The sequence below is a fragment of the Gossypium arboreum genome, chromosome 4 (assembly GCF_025698485.1).
Source record: "Gossypium arboreum isolate Shixiya-1 chromosome 4, ASM2569848v2, whole genome shotgun sequence".
Taxonomy (NCBI): Eukaryota; Viridiplantae; Streptophyta; class Magnoliopsida; order Malvales; family Malvaceae; genus Gossypium; species Gossypium arboreum.
The window spans coordinates 111931329-111951410 of NC_069073.1; the positions used below are offsets into that span (position 1 = coordinate 111931329).

Sequence of the window (20082 nt, forward strand, 5' to 3'; positions counted from 1 at the left end):
GGATCATATGACTCACATCTCCATGGAATTCACAATAATTCTCTATTCCTCTTCTACCTTTTCCAGATGTCAACATACCTCTCTTCACCATCTCCTCCCATATTACTTTCATGGGTGTCTTCACCTCAGCAATATCTTTCTTAATTCTTCCTTCCTTGTTTCATCGATGGCATTCACTCCTTGATTGCTATGAACTGTAACGGATTTTCAATATTAGGGTCTTGTCAATTTCACAACCCCATCTTGATAAGCTTCTCAACGACTTTCTTGAATCTGGTGTAGTTTTCAATCGAATGTCCCGGTATTCCCGCGTGATATTCGCATTTAGCATTCGCATCATACCATTTGGGGTACGGTGCCTGTAGTGATTTTAAGTGAAATGGAGCAATGGCATGTGTATCGTATAAGCTTTGATAAAGCTCACGATACGTCATAGGGATAGGCGTGAATTGTATCCTTTCCGAATTCTGTCTTATTCCCGATTCCTGTCTTCGAGTACTTTGTTGCTCGACCTCAGCTACTTTGGGTTGACCAACTGTGATTGTCCTCGAGTTGAGGCTATTCATGTTGTTCACCTCGTTGTCCTTTCTCCTTAGGGCCGATCTTTTAGCCATTTCCCCCTCAATTTTATCGCCCCTTATGGCGTTCTCAATCATCTCTCCTACCATAACTATATCCACGAAACTTTTCGTGGTGCTTTCAATCATGTGAGTGATGAACGGCGCCTTTAAAGTGTTGATAAATAATATGGTGGTCTCATTTTCTAACAGTGGTGGCTGTATTTGCATTGCCACCTCCCTCTATCGTTGTGCGTATTGCCTAAAACTTTCATTAGGCTTTTTCTCCATGTTTTGAAGTGTGATCCTGTCTGGCGTCATCTCAGTCACATGGTTGTACTGTTGCATAAAAGCTTGTGCAAGATCTCTCCATGAACTAATTCTTGCACGGCTCAACTGATTGTACCACCTAGCCGCTGCTCCTATTAAGCTATCTTGAAAATAAAGGATCAATAGTTGATCATTGTTCACATACCCAGTCATTCTCTTACAAAACATTGTTATGTGTACCTCTGGGCAAGTAGTCCCGTTGTACTTTTCGAACTCCGGCGTCTTGAACTTGTGAGGAAGTACCAAGTCTGGAACCAAAGTTAAGTCTTTGGCATTAATCCCATAATGATTGCCAGCGCCTTCCAAAACCCTAAACTTCTCCTTCAACCACTTGCAACGATCCTCCAACTGTTTTGATGATTCGGTTGTCATTCTTTCTTTCTCCATTAGATCTAGATCAGGAGTGATAGGGTTGATCGAGCTATCGCCTAAATTATTTCCCGAATAAATGGGAAATTCACGGGGATTCCAGCATCAACCGGTCCATGTTGAGGTCTCACGGTGACAAATGGCCTTCTAGGAGGTGCCTCGGTTTGCAGTGGCACATGAGGTGGAGTAAAACCCGAAGAGGACCCTCATTCTCCTCTTGATGATCGCCATGGGAGCTTTTCCTTTATCGATGGCCCTTAACAAATTGAGCCATTTCACCATCATATTTCTCTCGAGCCTCTAGCATTTGCTTCCTCATGTCATTCTCGTATTTTGGCCAACTATTCTTGTAATTGGTCTTACATATCCTTTTGCAATTGTTCGAACCTTTGATCCATACTCTTAGTTATAGTGCGAGTGCCGTAAGGATGTGTGATTTCCAGATTTTCTTTTCTACCTCTCTAGAAGTAAACTTTAACTAATTAGGGTCTTTCTATAACTTTGAATGCATATGATATGATGTAATGCAAATGCATGAATGCAAAAAGGCATTGATCTCGATTCAATGTCATTTAGAAAACTTTATTTAGAAAAAGAATATCTTTACATATAAATGGATTACACATACGCCTTTGCCCTAATGCCCAAAGTTCTAACTTTTTCTAACAAAAGGGCTAACTCTCGACCTTTATCAGACGCTGACTCATACATCATACTCAAAGCATCAACTTGTACTGCTAAGTCTCGAACATATTCAACAACCTCTCGAATCTGGGCTAAGGCTTCACCAATGACGTGATCCCTTTCTCTGACCTGTCCTCTAGACTACTGAAGCTCTCCCTTTAGATAATATTCTGACGCCTCGAGCTGCTCAATCCAAAGTTCACCATGCCACTTCCAAATCTTCAACCTTACTTCTTAGCTCTTTTAACTCGATCGTAGGATCATGGTTTCGATGCCAACGAAGGGATCTTCCAAGCTCAGTTACCTTGGTCTTCAACCCTTTATTCTCTTCCTCTAATGCCAAATTCTGCGACCGCATCTCTTGGAACTTCCTCTCCCAATACTCGGCTCTAGCTTTTTCCTCTTGGACCTCTTTCTGCAATTGATCTGAAGAACATCCTATTCTCGCTCTCCTCAAGAATACTTGTGCCTTTTTGTAATGCTCCTTTAGATCATCTCGATCTTCCTCAATCTTCCTCTTTTCTTTTCTCTCTTTCTCGACCTCCATCATTTGAACGTCAATGTCTAAGCTCAAGTACATATTTTCTTCTTCAAGCTTTGCTATCCTCTTTTCGAGCTCCAAGTTCTTTCTCTCGAACTCTTGCTTCATAATTTCTAACTCCGAGGGCATCACTTGCAAATATTCTTCTATCAGTCGAGCTCCTTCCACGCTTGGCTTAGGGATGTTATCATTAATCCTTCTACCTCTCCATTCAACATACTCCGGAGTCGTAGCAGGGCTAATATCTACTCCTTTCAACCGACAAGTCTTGTTCCAGGCATTAGAAACTTCGCTAACCTTTCTCTTGTAATAGGCTCCTCTGTATACAAATTCACTTTGAGCCAACCCATGAGTCGCTGGTACGAACTGTCTCAACCCATGCTGCCTTAGCACGAGCAAAGGGGCATAACCAATGGCACCCCAAATTCCCAACAGAGGGGCCCAATCAAAATTGCTGCATCGGTAAAGAATCTCACCAGGAATCATCCACGGAGCCCTCCACTCAACATCTTTCGACTGAAGGTTCTAAAGTAGCGCTATCCAATTCTCTTCTAGAACATCAACTCTCCTAGTTGAAGCTACTATGTCCTTCAACGGTGAATAATCCTCGAAGAAGACCCGAAAAACCACCATATCTATCAATCGAAAATGACTGTAGAACCAAGCTAAAAGTAACTAAGTACAACCAACAAACCTGCATGCACCAACCCTCTTACATGCTCCTAAGGACTTGAATGTCTCCGCCAAAATCGCAGGGACAGAAGTGACCCTTTTACTGAGTGGATGAAAAAGATTCATAGTTGCCTCGTCCACATATCCCAAAGCCCTAGGAAAAACCATCAGTCTATACAAACTTAAAGCAAAAACATCTACCTTCTTCGTCTCATCGTGGTGTGTCGAATTAGATTTTTCAAAGTGTCCCACGAAATGCACTTGCATTCACCCATCTCTTTAATTCTGGCCGTGATCCACTGCTCGCTCATCCCCGTAATAGTCATCAATTTCTTCCAAAAGGTAGGGACACAAGAAGCTCGAGAATAGATCCTATCATTCTGAAACCTGGGACAACGAAGTAAGGCAGTGTACTCCTCCACAGTAGGTACCTACTTCCCCAAAAGTGAAACAACTGTACGCAGGGTTCCAAAACTGAGCAAGGGCTCGGAATAAGTGCTCGCCTACCTGAATATCGAGCAAGTAAGGTAAGTCTCCATAATTATCGTAGAATAACTGCTTGGTCTTTTTGCCCCACTGATCCCAAATTTCTTTAAGCTCTTGGAGATTATTCTACGTGACACTAATACGAGTGTAATCTAACAGCTCCGACACGTATCCCACAGCTATACTATCTCCCTTTTCTAGTTGAGTTTGCTCAGACCATCTATGGACGTTGGCGTTGCCCTCCACTCTATCAAGAAGTCCGTTCTCCATAATAAAACTTTCTAACTTAGAAACTAACCGTGAATCGATACCTTTTAAATGCAAAATGACATGCACAAAACAAAAGAAAAGAAATAGTTAGTATCACATGATATCAATAAATCTCAATAATAATTTATAAGGGTAATATCTAAAGTTTTACTCTAACTAAGTTGGGCTCTTACGGTTTTTCTATATGAGGTTGTTTCTAAAGTTAGAGGTACCCGAACCAGTAGATTCCTCGATTCTCACCCATTATAAGCTCATTTGAATCGAGTTCAATTCAGGGGAATACATTTCCCTATGGCTACACGGAGATGAAAATCTCACGAAACCACAGGTACGGATGTATCCCGAAAGTGATCCACTATCCTACACGGAGGCGAAAACCTCACGAAGGCGTAGTTTCTTACTCCCACTTAAGGGTGTGACCACAACGGTCATATAGATGCGTATCAGAATATAGCAACACATGCAATAATACAAACACATGTAATGCAAAGAGTATTAAATTTTAAAATTTCAATTTTCGACATTAAGAGAAGAGATAATCAATTACACGGCTTGACTCTCTTATTATTCCCCAGTGGAGTCGCCAAGCTGTCGAAACCATTTTTAAATCGAGTTTTGGAAAATGGGAATCGACTTTGAGATAAACGAAAACGGGAGTCGCCACCAATCTTTTTAGGTGTGATTGGATCACCTTTAAAACATTTTGTTTTAAAATCATTAGTTTTGGTCTACGAAATAAAAAGAACGGGTTCGGAGTTGTTACGTCACGAGGAAGGATTAGCACCTCGAACGCCCAAAAATTGGTACCTAATTAATTATCAAATGTCTTTAAGGTCGGAAATTTAAAAATTTTAAGATGCAATCCTCTTTAAAATATTTTGATTTTGAAAATTGGGGTTCACTTGTATCAAAATATTGACACTAGGTTAGCTTTTTTTGGAAATCCCTATCTCGAAACGATAAAAGGCCACATCTAGTAAGTTAGGACACAATGCTTTGAAATTCCAAGACAGTTGCTCGTATTTTGAAAATCTTAAAAACTTAGAAGGGTACTTGACTATTCGAACTCAACGAGAAAAATTGCAACTCAATAAGTTAGGGCACTACTTTTCTCGAAGCTTCCAAACACCAAGCATTGCCTTTTTATTTTTGAAAACTTTGAAGTCTCGTTTTTAAAACCGATGTATGAAGGAGCATATTAACATAACATATGAGATAACATAATAGGTAAATAAAAGCACAACAGCATAAATATCATACACTAATTAACATATAAGAAAAAAAACATGACAAATTTTAAAAGAAAAATATACGTAAAACGCGATATATATTTAAGAAGAATAGGTAAAACCCATAAACATGTAATTCCACATATATTTAAACATATAAATGATGCATGATATACAATTTTGACACATATATATATATATAATAAAATATGCATTTGAAAATAAATTATAAAAGTCTAAGATATTACATAACATATAAAATACCTAACATAGCAATAATATATTAATTCTAAAGTAAAAGCAAATATTGTATAATAATAAAAACATAAGTTTTAAAAATATATGTATAATATAAACAATTGACAAATAGAATGAGCCTATATAAAAAAAATGAGATATTTAATAATGATTTAAAATATAATATATAATAAAAAATATATTTATAAGAATAATAATTATATAAAAATATAAAATATATTGGTATATAAAATATCAAATGTGTAAAAGAATTTATATTTATAATAAAATAACTATAATATATATATAAGTATAAGTTTAGAATAATATGAAGTAAGTAATTAATGATGAAATATACGTATTATATAAATTATAATATTATAATATTTTCAAAATGTGTAATAATAGAATATGAGTAAAGTAATTATTAACATATAAATAAAGATATTATATAATACAAGTTAAAACCTTTAATGATAATAATATTTAGATAAAAATACATAAAGGTATAAAATATAAAATAATTATAATTTATAATATGAAAGTGTATATATGTAAAAATAATATATAATAAATAATAATAATATGAAATAATATATTGTTAAAATGTAAAATAATATAATAGTATAAAGATACATAAACATTATGTGATAAAATATACTATAATAAATAATAAGTAATGATATATGTTAAAATATATATTAATATAATAATAGAAAGATATGAAGTAATATAATATAATAAAATATAAGTAAATAATTATAAGATATATAATACATATATTCATATTAAAAATAATAGTATATGTATAAAGTTAAAAATAAATAGATTAAAAGGGATTAAAGGGACTAAATTGAACATAAATAAAAGTCAGTGGCTAATTTAATAAGAAAATAACTGAGATCAGACCTAATTGAAACGGTCATTAAAACCCTAGGGACTCATCGGGAAATTTTCCCTTGTCCCTAAACGGCATCGTTTTAAATCCAGGACTTAAAACAGTTACTATAAGGACTAAATTAAAACTGAAACAAAATATCAGGGCTAAATCATAAGTAAAACAAAACAAAATTGTAAACATAAAAAAGGTGGAGGATTTAATTTGGTAATTAACCCAATTCTCAAAAACACGCGGATCCTCCCCGGGTAATCAGGTCAACGCGCGAATCCTGGGGCCTTAAAACGTCGTCATTTTAAGCTTATCAGACTAAGCTAAAACGGGACCATTTTGAAAGGGCTATATAAGCCAAACTTTAAGCTTAAAAATTTTTTTTACACCGGTCTTTAAAAAAAGGCCTAAAACGCTCTGTAGAGGGGAAGAGAGAGGTCCTCGGCTCTGGCATCCGGCTACAGTCAAGATTTGCACACGCGCTACCACGCGCCATGCGTCTGTGATGTGTCGAAGGTTCAAAACCTTCGTCCTTCCACAGGTAACCTCTTTTCTTTTAAACGTTACTATTTTTTTTTTAAACAAGAATGATTCATAAATTCGTAAAAGAGAAAAGAAAATAAATTATGGAAAATAATCACCTTCTGAAATATTATTGCAAATGTTTGGTGTACAATGCTTTTCGTGGTGTGTTTTTCTCTATTTCTCTGTGTATTAGCGTGTCCTTTTACAGATTTGAGAAAATGCTTTATAGCCTTGATTTACTGCCTATTTTGGAAAGAAATCGAAAGATTTCTTTCCAAACTCTGTTCTAATCTATTTACTACAATCTTGCTTTGATTTCTTTCCTTTTCTTGCGGTGACCGCGAGAATCTCGGTGATTCAAGGGTCTTGGCGTTGATGGAGGCCTCAAGTCAGTGGTGAGGATTCGTGGTGACGGTGAGGTGTTGATTCTCGAGGCAGAGCCTTGAATGGTGGCCTCGATTCGGGAGTTGGACAATCGCTTCCTGAACCTTCTAGAATTAGTGGCGGCTCGAGGAGAAGGAGAGCTAGGGTTTCTAACCCTATCTGAAAGTCATTTGGGCCCCTACTATTTGGGCGTTCAGGTTTGGGTCTGCTGTAGGTTAAGTTTGGGTTTCTAAGTTATTTGGGTTAAGGTTGTAACTGGTATAGGGTAATAGGTCTAAGGTATTTGGGCTTAACGGGCTTTGGCTGTAAATGGACTATGGACTGTTAAATAAATAAATATTTATTTATTTATCTATTTTCTTTTGCTTTATTCAAGCCCGGTCAATTTTGGTCTACTACAATTTGGTTGAAAGCCGGAAAACATCAAGATCCACTTATCCGAAAACATCAAAGATCTTTTGATGGCAAGGGATGAAACGTGAAATCTCAAAGTTTGTGGAAAAGTGTTTAATGTGCTAGCAAGTAAAGTTGAGCACCAAGTTCCATCTGGCCTGCTTCAACCAGTAATTATCCCTGACTGAAAATGAGAATGTGTTGCCCTATATTTTGTATCAGGTTTGCCTTTGACATCAAGCAAGAAAAATGTAATTCGGATAATTATTGATAGATTAACCAAGTCTGCAAATTTCATTCCAGTTCAAACTGATTTTTCACTTAATAAGTTAGCTAAATTGTATGTGGCTGAAATTGTTAAACTACATAGTGTACTAATATCTATTATTTCAAATCTTGATCTGTGGTTTACTTCTATATTTTGAGGTAAATTACATGAAGCTTTGGGCACGAAAATGAATTTCAGTACAACATTTCATCCACAAATAGATGAACATTCTGAGAGGGTGATACAAATACATAAAGATACGTTTTGCTTTTTTGTTATGGAATTTGAGGGAAGTTGAGAGAAATTTTTGCCTCTAGTAGAGTTCGCTTACTATAACAACTATCAATCGAGTATCAAAATGACATCGTGTGTAGCTTTGTACAGAACAAAATTAGAATCCCATTGTATGGTCCAAGTTAAGGAAAAAGAAGTTGGTAGGAACTAATTTAGTTTGTGAAATAAAAAAAAAAAGTTAGAGTTATCAAGGACTGTTTAAAAACTACCTCCGATAGAAAAAAGTCATATGCGAATTTGAGAAGGAAAGACATTGAGTTTCAGATTGGCGACAAGGTATTTTTGAAGGTCTCACATTGGAAGAAAGTTATGTGGTTTGGTAGAAAAGAAAAACTTAGTCCGAGATTTATATCGTATAAGGTTTTTAAGCGAATTAGTCCAGTGGCGTATTGATTAGCTTTACCTTTAGAGCTTGAGAAGATCCACAATGTGTTTCATATATCAATGTTGCGTCAATACCATTCTGATCCATCTCATGTGATATATTTGAATGAAATAGAACTAAAACCTTATTTAACTTACAGTGAGGAACCAGTAAAGATTTTAGCACGAGAAGTAAAAGAACTGAGAAACAAGAAGATAGCTCTAGTAAAAGTTTTGTGGCATCACCATGGTATTGGGGAAGATACTTGAGAAACAGAAGAAACCATAAAGTCACAATACCTAAATCTCTTTTCAGGTAAAATTTTTGAGGACGAAAATTCATAAAAGGGAGGAGAGTTGTAACAACTCGTTTTCAGAGGTATCAGAAACGGTGGTTTCGAAAGCCCGTTCTCTGATGATCAAGTCCCTAGATATTAATATTTAATAATCATTGGTTCAATTTAGTGTCATATGAAATTTTAGTTCAAAAAATTTGATTTATTAGAGAATTGATCATAGTATAAGGATGGAATCGTAAAGGTGGTAAAAGTTTACTATTTCTTTTTAATGATAATACTTAATCAACTAGGGCCTGAAATATCAATTTGGCCACTCTTCTCTATACATAGTAGTCGGATAAGTTTTGGCATTATTGAAAATAATGTTAATTTTATATAATAATTAGATTAGTTATAGACCATAACATAGTGGATAGAGGGAAGAAAAATCATTTTATTTCTTTCATCCTCTTTATGGCCATTTTTTTTCTTTGTTGAACTAGGAAAGTTTGGCCAAGATTGTGCTTTTATATGCTAAGCTACTTCAAGCCCATTTTTGCATAGATTTTGTGTTTTTGAGATTGTTGTACTTCAATCTAGCTAACAGTGATGTTCATTTCTAAAACTGTTAAAAATTTCATGAGATTGTCATTGTTGAATGCTTGAAATTGTGGTGTTAAATGATTAGATTAGATGAAAGGTTATGAAAAAGAACCACTTTGTAAAATGAAAATTTGTTAGTTTCTAATATCAAGACTAAAGTGTAGACATTTCGTAACTAATTTGAGATTTCTATAAACTTTGTTAGAAAAGGGCTCGACTATATAATGTTTTAGGTTTAAGGGAATTTCTAGTGATAAAATTGAACTGAATTATATGTTTCATGAGCTGATGAATGATATTGGTTGATAAAAATTGAATTAAATTTTGTTATAGATCAGTATTTGAATCCACCAAGAGAAGATAGCGAGAAAGAGAAAGTTGTTGAGTAGACTCTACTGTGGCGTGTTATCATTTCGCCAAGTAAATTCATACAATATAACCATTGTTCAATTTTTCTTTTTCTTGTTCTTTAGTTGTATAATTGAAAATTTGGAACGTAAGATTCGGTTTGTTGAAAATAGACGGGAAATATTGAATTATGATGTAAATGAATGATAATGAGTTTATAAAATGACAGCATCCCGATGAACTTAGTAAAAGACTCATACACATGGTTACATGTTATTTCTTAATGATTTTGAGATCCAACATTTGTTACAGATTCAAAGATACATGTGACATAGATTTTACTTGGATTGGCAATCTGATGTTGTTTTAAAAGTTTAGCTTAGACTGGTAACCTTACATGTATATATAGCCTTGAGCAAGCTATTATTGTGTCAATAAAGGTTTAGCTCGGACTAGTAACCTGACACCTCTGTACATGATTAGATCAGACGAGCATCTGATGTGAAGCGTATATGTGTTTTGATTTCTTTTATGATGTTTTACTGAGTAACATAAAAGATGTGAAGTGTGAAATTGGCGAATTAAGGAATGAGGGGTAAGGGAAGACTTGACTATTAAAATTGGTGTTTGCACAAGTGAAAGGAATGTGAATGAATCAGATATGAAAGTGTTAACATATCATGTTGCGCGCTCAATAAATTGTATGTTGATCAAGTATATATACTTACTTTGTTGACAAATTGTTTGGTTGATAAGTAAACGACGTTCGCATATTAAATTATCACATAATTATATGTGAGGTAGGTTAATTATTGAATTTGTATGAGCTTACTAAGTATTCTTGATACTTACACCTAGGTTGCTTTTATCTTGTATATTTTGAACGTTCAAAACGTGTCAACTGGATCAGCAAAAAGTTCACACTATCTATCCAAGAATTGTGGTAGACTTTTGATTTTGATTTGGTTCGCTTAAGTGGCATGTATATAAACAATTGGTTATTTTGTAAGCAGATATGTTAAATTTCTATGGTGGTTACCTTGGACTCTCTCTTGATGTATGTAAATAAAATGGACTCAAGTTCTATTGTATTCCACATTATAAGTTCCGCAGGACCTATTGCAATGTGGGGTATCCGCAAAAAAGTTCACGTTTAGGTGTTCGCAGGAAATTATGAAATTAGATGTTTGCCTTACTTTCGCAGTTGGACGACTCGTAGGATCAATCTGCCACATATTAGTTCGTAGCACGGTCCACCACGTATGTTTCGAGTATGTGTAAGCTATGTGAGCTTTGTGTGGTAACATCCTATAGCTTAGGTCCGGCAACAGAACCGAGCAAAGGGTGTTACAACTACAAACTCACCATCAACAAAATGTGGAATGTGAGCTTTAACATCTATTTCCTGGTCATATCTCTTTTTTTTCAAACATTTAAATTTATTACTATTTTAAGAATATAAATTATATAAATTCTTGATTCAATAAATTTGATTGTGTATTTTTACCATTTTGTAAAGGAATGAATTTTATAATATTTTTAGTAGAATATAAATAAAAGTATAATAATTGCGGACTAATGTGAAAATGTTTATCGATTATTTCTACAATTTTTATTGTACTAGGTGATGATAATTATGTAATTGATAATTTCACAATGTTGCTCTCTCAAAGAATTGGTGAATTTTATTTTGTTACTTGTGGTGATTTTAATAATCAATGACATAATTGTATATAATTAGGTGAAGATGTAATTTTGCAAAATATTAATTATTGGGCAATACTATTTTATTGTCATTACATTGTTAGTAATACATGACGATTTTATATTGACACTAAATAAAAATTTTATGAATTTATATAATCATATTAGGTGATCATATATTATGCCATTGCCAATGTGACGATATTTCTTTCATCGCATATATGTTAAATATTAATTCTATTATTAGCGACAATTCAAATAATCAGTGATGAATTCATATATAGTTTGGTAACAAAATTATTCGTTACCAAAATTCTAATTAAAAAGGTGATATTATATTTTTATTGTTACGCCACTAATAATTATTTTATTATTGGTGACAAATTGAATATTTAGTTTGAAGTTAATTAGTTATTGGATAATAATTATTGGATCGGATTGAGTTCAAATAAAATTTATACTAATCATTTTCTTTTACAGAGTCATAGTTAATGTTACTTTATTCCATCTTCAAATTTACAATTTGTCATATCTACGTTATCATTTTAAAGTAGACTAATATATTATTTTTTCTTAATTAAATTTATGTATGATTAATTCGTGATACCAATATAATAATTTTTTTATAATAAATAAAGATTTTGCCGACCCTTGAAATAAACCAAATAAAGCAACACTTTATTATAAAGTTAAAGATTTAATGTTTACTAAAACTTTATTTCAACGAAATGTTTTACTATTACACCATGAACTTGATTAATAATTTGATTGCTCTTGCTAATTAAAATCTATATATATTGCCAAGAACTTTTTAATTAAATGATAAAAATATTAAATTATAAAATATAAAAATTTGAGTTGAATATTAAACAATTACATTTTCCACATTTATACATATCTCCACCAATTTTTGTAAAAGCACAAGGTAGCTGGTGTTGTTTAAGTTGAATACTCCTACTTTTATTTAGTTGTGAGTGATTGCTGTGGCAGTCAAAGCTGAAGAAGATGATGCACGCCATCAAACAAGTGGAGTTTAGATTTGATGGCGGAATGATAGATTTTTGACCAACTTAACCGCATGATACATAGAAGAAAGTGTAATAATTATATATGCAATGACAACAGCGACCTCTTGTTCTAAGGTTGCTTTAATAATTATAGTGGGAAAAGTCTTTACTGAAAATGATTTCATGGATTTCAGATGTCATTCATATTGCGGATAAAGCTGACCCTGGTGGGGAGATCCCATATTTATAACATTTATGATGTTGATAATTTAGTTTATATGACTTTATCATGTATATGTATATAGCAAAATGGAATCTTTCCATATCTCTCTAAGAAACTGATGAAAATACAGCACGACAACATTTATATAAAGTATATACAGACAACAGAGTGAGAGATGGGTAATATCATTGGAATAGATATATGGCAAATAATTAGTAAAATTTCCCAGGTCTGAATGCAAAATAGTTATCATGCTGACTGATATTTATGTGGATACTGGTCCACTTTTTAACTTAAGATTTAAGAACTAGACTAGGATTCATGAGGCATTCAATTTGTGGGGTTAGAATATAGATGATGGCCATTATTATCCACTCATTGCTTACCGCATGTTTATAGTAAAATTAGTTCTTTCATAATTATTTTTATCAACAATGTTTGAATTTATAATATGAATGTATAGTGTTTATCCACTAACCTCCACATGTTCATGCCATTTTCATTTGTTTTGTCATCTTTCTGGTGTTTTACTTAAACCAGAATATGATGTACATGGCATGTCAAACAATTTTTGCTTTTAGAGATATTTCATCTATCTATCAACTTAAACACAACTTTATTGAATAAGAAAACGAACAAATATTTGTGGAAATAACGTGACAAATATGCGAGCCTTTACCGTTTTTGTCTTCACTTCAATAAGTGGTTCTAGAAAATGAAGTTTTGAAGACGATTGACGTGCGGGATTTGTTTAAACATAAGAACAAAAGCGACATGTTTGAAGATCCATGCATGATGTGACTGCTGTTTTTTGCAATAACATCATATGTGGTGGACATTTGATTGTTGAAGACTATGCATAAGACACGCGTATGTCGTAGAGCTGTGTGAATCCCCTCGCCTTTTAAGTCAAGCATGCCTTTGGGAAAATAAATACAAACACAAGGCTACAAACATCACATGACCATCAATCCCACAAATTCATACCACATGGTTTGAATTTCGTAAGGTAAAACAAGAAAGCATGCCAATGCGCCTTGGAATTTAGGGTTCTACTTCTAGAACCGTACTGTAAATCCATAAATATTGTTTGAATTGCAGAGGACGGAAGAAGATGAAGTGATGGGCTCTTGGCAAAACCCAAATACAAAGAGAAGCCAGCGAGCTATGATTAACCATCTGTCCATCACTTACACCTCCAGTACCACAAATTCATGCCACCTACAATAGTTAAAAAGTAATATTTATAAAAATATAATAATAACATTATATTATATGTAAATTTTGTGTAAATCATTTTAGTTACAAATGGATTGATCTTGTTACAAGTAATGGTTCCTATGGTTAGTATTGTAACAGATAATATAACTTGTTATAGTTAGAGTTGATAATTTTTTAGAACAAAATTTTTGAATTATGAATCCTGTTAATCTTGTGGAAGTATAACAACCTATCTAAGAAGATCAATCCATTTGGGGAATCAGATCTAATCAAGCAATTGGATATCTGAAATTGCAAAAATGGTTCGTGTTACATTGACGACTAGTCTCCAAATATTTTGAGTATCATGGACTTTATTAGAATATTGTATATGCTTGATTAGTTGATGTTAGGATCAACCCGATTAAGCAACAAGAAAAAAAAATAACAGAATAAATTGAGAAATTGAACACACAAATTTAACGTGGAAAAACCCCTCCAAAGAGGACAAAAAACCACGAGCAAAGATAATTTTACTATAATAGCAAAAGAACGAAGAGTACAAAAGATGAAGATAAAACTAAACCCCGAAAACCCGAAAACAAAGAACCCTCAAAACGTAAACACAAAATTCTATAAGTGGGTGTATTTTCTAAGGTTGTAAAAGAGCCTATTTATAGGCTAAATTCATAGGTCAAATAATAATAAAATAATCTAAACTAACCAGTGTTTGATTGAAACAAATAAACAGAATTTAATTGAAAGATTATTTCTCAAATTTGACTTGAAATAGAAGTCATACTCAACAGTTGATTTGTACTTGAAGAATTGATTTTAATTGATCTAGTATGTTAGCAAATCTCGAATACTTATAAAATGAAAAGACTTATATTTGTTTTGTATCAAGAGTTTTTAGCACTTATATGTTCATTGAGGAACTTGTAATTGAGAATGCAAACAAATTTCTTGGTTTATGGTCTAATCTTTTAAGGGGAAATTTAAAGGTGAGTGGTCTAGATTTTTTTAGTACAAGTGGGGTTGCTATACCAGGGCGTGATAGAACTTAAATCACATGTTGTGATTTAAAGATAATGGATCATCGTACTGAGCACGCCTTCACAATTGTAGGTAAAATGAATTGCGTAAACAACTCATTTGTGTTTTTCTCCCTTTGTTCTTACCGCAATGTCACCTTTAGTGGGCACCACAACTAGCACTTCACTTAGCACTACCTATTTTCTTTGCAATTATCAACTTTAAATTTCAACAATTGGTATTAGAACCTCCCATTTGATGTAGCTAATGGATATTTTTTATGTCGATAATTATTAGAAATGAAAGGATCGTCGGTATCTCAACTCTTTATGATAGATGGGTCAACTTACTCTCTTTTTGGGTGAAAACCACCTATTATTGAGCCTAAAACAAAGAGAACACACAAGTTAAAATTATCTTGAAGCACTAATGAAGAAAGGTTAGCCAATGCCAATTCGAATTCCTTTAATGCTAATTTTTGTGATGTGAATGCTCAAGAGTTCAAGAGAATCTCAAAATGTAAATGTACCAAATATATCTTATTAGAGTTGTGTGACCCTAATTCTTGTTAAAAAAATAAAACATAGTGATAAAATAAGGGGATTTGTATAGAGCTTAGGGTCGGGGGAGCTATACAGTACAAGTAGAATCCGTATAAAAATACACTTCTTCTATTTAACATTGATTAGAATAGGTTTTTTAACCTTTAAATAGATATAGTCAAAATTCCTCTTATATCATTCGATTTTCAACATTAATAAATATCTTCTCCTCTACTTGTGATTTTTTTTCCGAAAGAATTTTCACTTAAAATCTTCAACAAACTATTTTAACAGATCTAAAATATGTTTAAGATTATTCATAAAAGTAAAAGTAGGAAGAGACAATCATAGATGTAAATGCTTACCATCAAATTTGAAGCCTTAAAAGATGGAAGACAATCAAATAATTGATGATTTTTATGCTAGTGTAACTTATCTAATCAAGTACTTGCTTTGGGAAGGTATTTTTACAAATCTTCTGGTTAATTTTACCCTGTTGAGTTTCAATAGAATTTTATTATTTTATTAAGCAGGAAAAAAAAACCGGCGGTGTTCCATTCGGTTTCTACAACTGTGAAGTCTATAATGAAAAGGAAAGAAGGATGAAGAGATAAAAAGATGGGCATTATCTTGTCAGCCATAATAAAACCATGCTACATTGCTGGAAAATAAAGATAGAAAGCTCCAAAAAGTTCTATAATTGACACTAAACTCCATCATCTAACCTCGAATCCCACAGATCCATGCCACGTAGCAATTGCAGGCTTTTTTTCTGATTCCATGCTGCACTTAATCGAGTGGGTGTCGTATCTCATATCTCAACATCCAAATAAAGACTAAATCAAAGATACGTGAAATTTCAAGACAATAAACGGTGAAAAGCAGCACGCGCTTTCGCCTTTATTGTTGATCTTACAAGGCAACAATGAAATAGACTAGATGTGAAAGTTTACCTCAAATGAGTACGTTTTTTATTATTTGGTAGCATGTGATATACATTAAAACTACAACAGCTTAATTGGTTTCATGGTTACATCGAACTTAGCTCTACATCGGGTTCAGATTTCGGTTCTATTCGTGCTTGGCCCTTGTAACGATACCGATGAGCAACATAGAGGAAATAAAGGAAATTGAAGGCGCTCATCACTGCTAGAATGTAGTAAAAGTAATCCAATCTGCCAGCATTAATATCATTAGTCAACCAGTCGGGGTGGCCGTGGCCTCCGGTGACATGATGCACAACATTCACTACTATGCTGCTCAAGTAGCTTGAACCAGCCCAGGAGCAAAAGATGAGAGAATTAGCAATGCTTCTCATATGCTCAGGGAACTGCTTGTTGAAGAACTCAATCTGCCCAAGAATGTTGAATGCCTCGCAGAAACCCATGAGAATAAGCTGAGGAGATAGCCAAAAGACCGAGATTGGAGCGGCACCAGGGTGCAATGTAGCTGAGTTCCTTCTCTTCTGTTCGAACACGCCAGCAGCGACCATGGCTAGGATAGAGAAAAAGTTACCAATTCCAATTCTTTGAAGAAGTGTTATCCCACCTTCGTGTTTGGTGATTTTTCGAAGAGATGGGACCATGATTCGGTCATAGACTGGGAGGAAAATCCCAATTGTGAGCATCGATATGACACCCATGGAACCAGCTGGGATTTGGAACTTGGGACCAAGATGCCTGTTCATTTTCAAAGCTTGTGATAAGGTGAATGTTCCCTGTTGTGCCATGGCGGTGAAGCTAATGATACCAGAAGCCCATATAGGGATGATTCTGATAAGGCATTTGACCTCTTCTACATCTTGGATGCTGCACAACCACCATTTTTTAGGGGAACCATCGTCTTCTAAATCATTCTTGGTTGTTATCGCGGCTTTGTTCAAGAACCTAAGTCAACATCAACCAGTTCATATTATCAACTTTTACCATGAAAGAAACAATGTATATGTTGACAGTGTTTTAAGTTTTAGTGATAAGATAGATGACCTGAACTGGTAGGTGAGGGGTAGCTTTGACAACACGTATTCCTTTAAAGGAGGATCATAGAAAACTCCAAATTCCTGTCCCTCTGCAGGAAGCTTAAGATGTCGTTTGTTGTAAGCAGCAACAAACACTTGGGCAATGCTTGAAAAAATGCTTCCTTGGGGCTTCACATGCACATAAATTCTGGTTCCGATGAGAAACAAAACAATTGAAGCAGCCATGAGGAGAGTGGGGATTCCAAGGCCTAGAACCCAGCTCACTGAGTCTTGAATATAAACCACAAGGGTTAAAGTGAGCAATATGACCAATGTGAATGTGGTGTAGTACCAATTGAAGAAGCTGTTGATCCCTTTAGCCCCTTCTTCAGTGGTTGGATCAAACTGGTCAATCCCAAAGGGAATGCTGCAGGGTCTTATCCCACCAGTTCCAATTGATAAGAGGCCTAACCCTGTTAGCAGTACTCCCAGTTGAGCCTTGCTTGGACTAATGCAGTGACCATGTAATTGCTGCTCAGCTGGGCATTGTGGAGGCTGGAGCTGTGGGATCCAAGCCGTCAAAGTTATCGTCAGCATTCCCTGTCAACGTAAAATATAAATAGTCAGGGGTCACATTACTAGTTTCTATGTTTTTACGTTTGACATTTGAACCCTTATCCTCTAGAGCCAAGACGTTCTCTAATCATTGACGATTTGTTAATATAAAGAAATTGGAACAGATGGAGAATTTATAAATGCTAACTTTTTAAATTGGACATACTTTTTTTTATCATTGACCCAAAGCAGCAGGTAAGATATGGTCCCCCTCCTAATGATTTTTTTCTTAACAAAATTAATATAATTATAAGATATATTAAACATAAATATTAAATTATGGCCTAATTTTCCATATTTGTGAAAAAGTATTTTAGGTACATATATCACAATAATTAACTATGTCAAAATTGTTGTCGTGAAAAAAGATATTATCTATTTTTTTGGGTACTGTATTATTATTGATAATGATGTATAATGAACAAAGATAATGTTTGTAAATCATATATGATTGGTTGGCCTCAAAGGTTGATAAATAAATCAGTGGGTAATGCAAATTGAATAATTTAGTTTATGTTAGTCTAAATGAACCAAAAGTTACATAAATTTGACAATCAATCTAATTTTTTATTCATATATTGGTGTAGCATCCGGATAAAAAATATTTACATGACAAATACTAACCTAACTTGAGCTAATGATATCTCTGTCACATACATGAATTTTAATGTTGCCATTAATATCATCGTGTTGGACCGAGATATTGCATTCAATTCGGGGCTAGATTTCCAACAAGAAACTACATGCATAGCAGGCAAATTTAGACCCGCTGTTTAACCTCAGCGACAGATATGATACGTGTCTGTAGTTTTTACTTTTGCAAGGGTAAAAAAATCTTGCAAGTCAAGACAAGATCTCCTTTCCCTTGTACGAATTATCATCAAGGCAAAAAACTCGAGAAGATATGGTGACCTTTGAAAAATAAAATTATTTACTGTATATCAACACTGGTGTTACTAAACTCTTACCAGAAATGAAGCGACGGATGCGACAGCAATGGTGGCGAATCTGCCGACGTAGGCATCAGAGATGAAAGCACCGATGAGTGGTGCGAAGTTAGATACACCAGACCAGATATTGAGTACATTGGAAGCTGAAACTTGGTCCATGTTAAACTTTTTCATCAAATACACCATGAAATTTGACAGCAACCCAATCGTTGCAAATCTCTCAAACGTTTCATTCCCTGCACCACCACCACCCACAGTGTTTTTTTTTTTTTTTTTGCACTATGTTAAAACTAAACGACAACTATAGCATTAAATAAATCAGATTCCTCAGAAAGGAGAGAAAAAAAAAAGTTGAATTAAACCTAAAATGAAAGGCATTGCTTTCCATCCTCCGGGCGGTTTCTGCTCTGATGACACAGCATTTCCCTTGGTTCCTTGTTGTGGAGAGGCTGGTTTTTTGAACCCTTTTGAGCAGAAATATAGGAAAAAGGAACTGGATTTCTCTTTGATGCTCTTCACCACCATATTTGCTTTAAGGTAAGCTTAGGTGTTATTGGAAAGCATGTGGAGATTTTTGGGTTACCTATGCAATTGCACAACCTAATATATACATATAGATAAGCTTTCGTTAAAGGAGGGGGGGTAGATTGAATGGCTGACGAAATAAAGGAGTGAAAAATGTAAACCGCATGTGCAGACAAAATATGACAAACAATTCCGTGCCTCCTATATATGGACGGACCCAAAATCTGAAACTTGCCCACCTTGTCCTTCCCAAGCAAGGCTTAGAATTTATGAAAAATACTGTAACGTAGTAGTATGTTTTGTATTTTTTTTTTTAATGGAAAAACCATTGCAACCTACTTTAAATTATGCCCAAGTTAGCTTGGAGGTGTTTTTCAAATAATTGCAGCCTCTTTTTTTCACCAACAGCCATTCTTTTAAATTATCTGTTTATTTTTGTCGTCTTTCTTAAGATACGTAATGGATTAATTATTATATTGTTTTAATTAATAATTATTATATTCTTTTGATTAAATAATTGTTATATATAACATATACTGCTTTTAAACTGTCTGAATCAATAATTACACCGTCAAATTCCCTATAAAGTGCAATCACCAAACCA

General features: G+C 34.1%; 1 protein-coding gene across 1 annotated transcript; it reads right to left on the bottom strand.

Moving 5' to 3' along the window:
- Positions 1 to 16379: 16379 nt before the first annotated feature.
- LOC108460639 (protein NRT1/ PTR FAMILY 2.13) lies at positions 16380 to 19709 on the bottom strand. Its single transcript, XM_017760206.2, has 4 exons — positions 19316 to 19709; positions 18972 to 19189; positions 17417 to 17988; positions 16380 to 17317 (listed from the first exon to the last, which is right to left on the bottom strand). The coding sequence occupies exons 1-4, from the start codon at positions 19476 to 19478 to the stop codon at positions 16462 to 16464; spliced, it is 1809 nt and encodes a 602-aa protein (XP_017615695.1). The 5' UTR covers positions 19479 to 19709; the 3' UTR covers positions 16380 to 16461.
- Positions 19710 to 20082: the final 373 nt, after the last annotated feature.

What these genes read in the sequence shown, in the direction of transcription:
- LOC108460639 (XM_017760206.2), bottom strand. Translation starts at nt 19,478, where the DNA reads ATGGTGGTGAAGAGCATCAAAGAGAAATCCAGTTCCTTTTTCCTATAT. An exon ending in AGCAATGCCTTTCATTTTAG is followed by an intron (nt 19,190 to 19,315) that starts GTTTAATTCAAC and finishes GTGGTGGTGCAG; the next exon opens with GGAATGAAACGTTTGAGAGA. An exon ending in CCCCTCACCTACCAGTTCAG is followed by an intron (nt 17,318 to 17,416) that starts GTCATCTATCTT and finishes ATGTTGACTTAG; the next exon opens with GTTCTTGAACAAAGCCGCGA.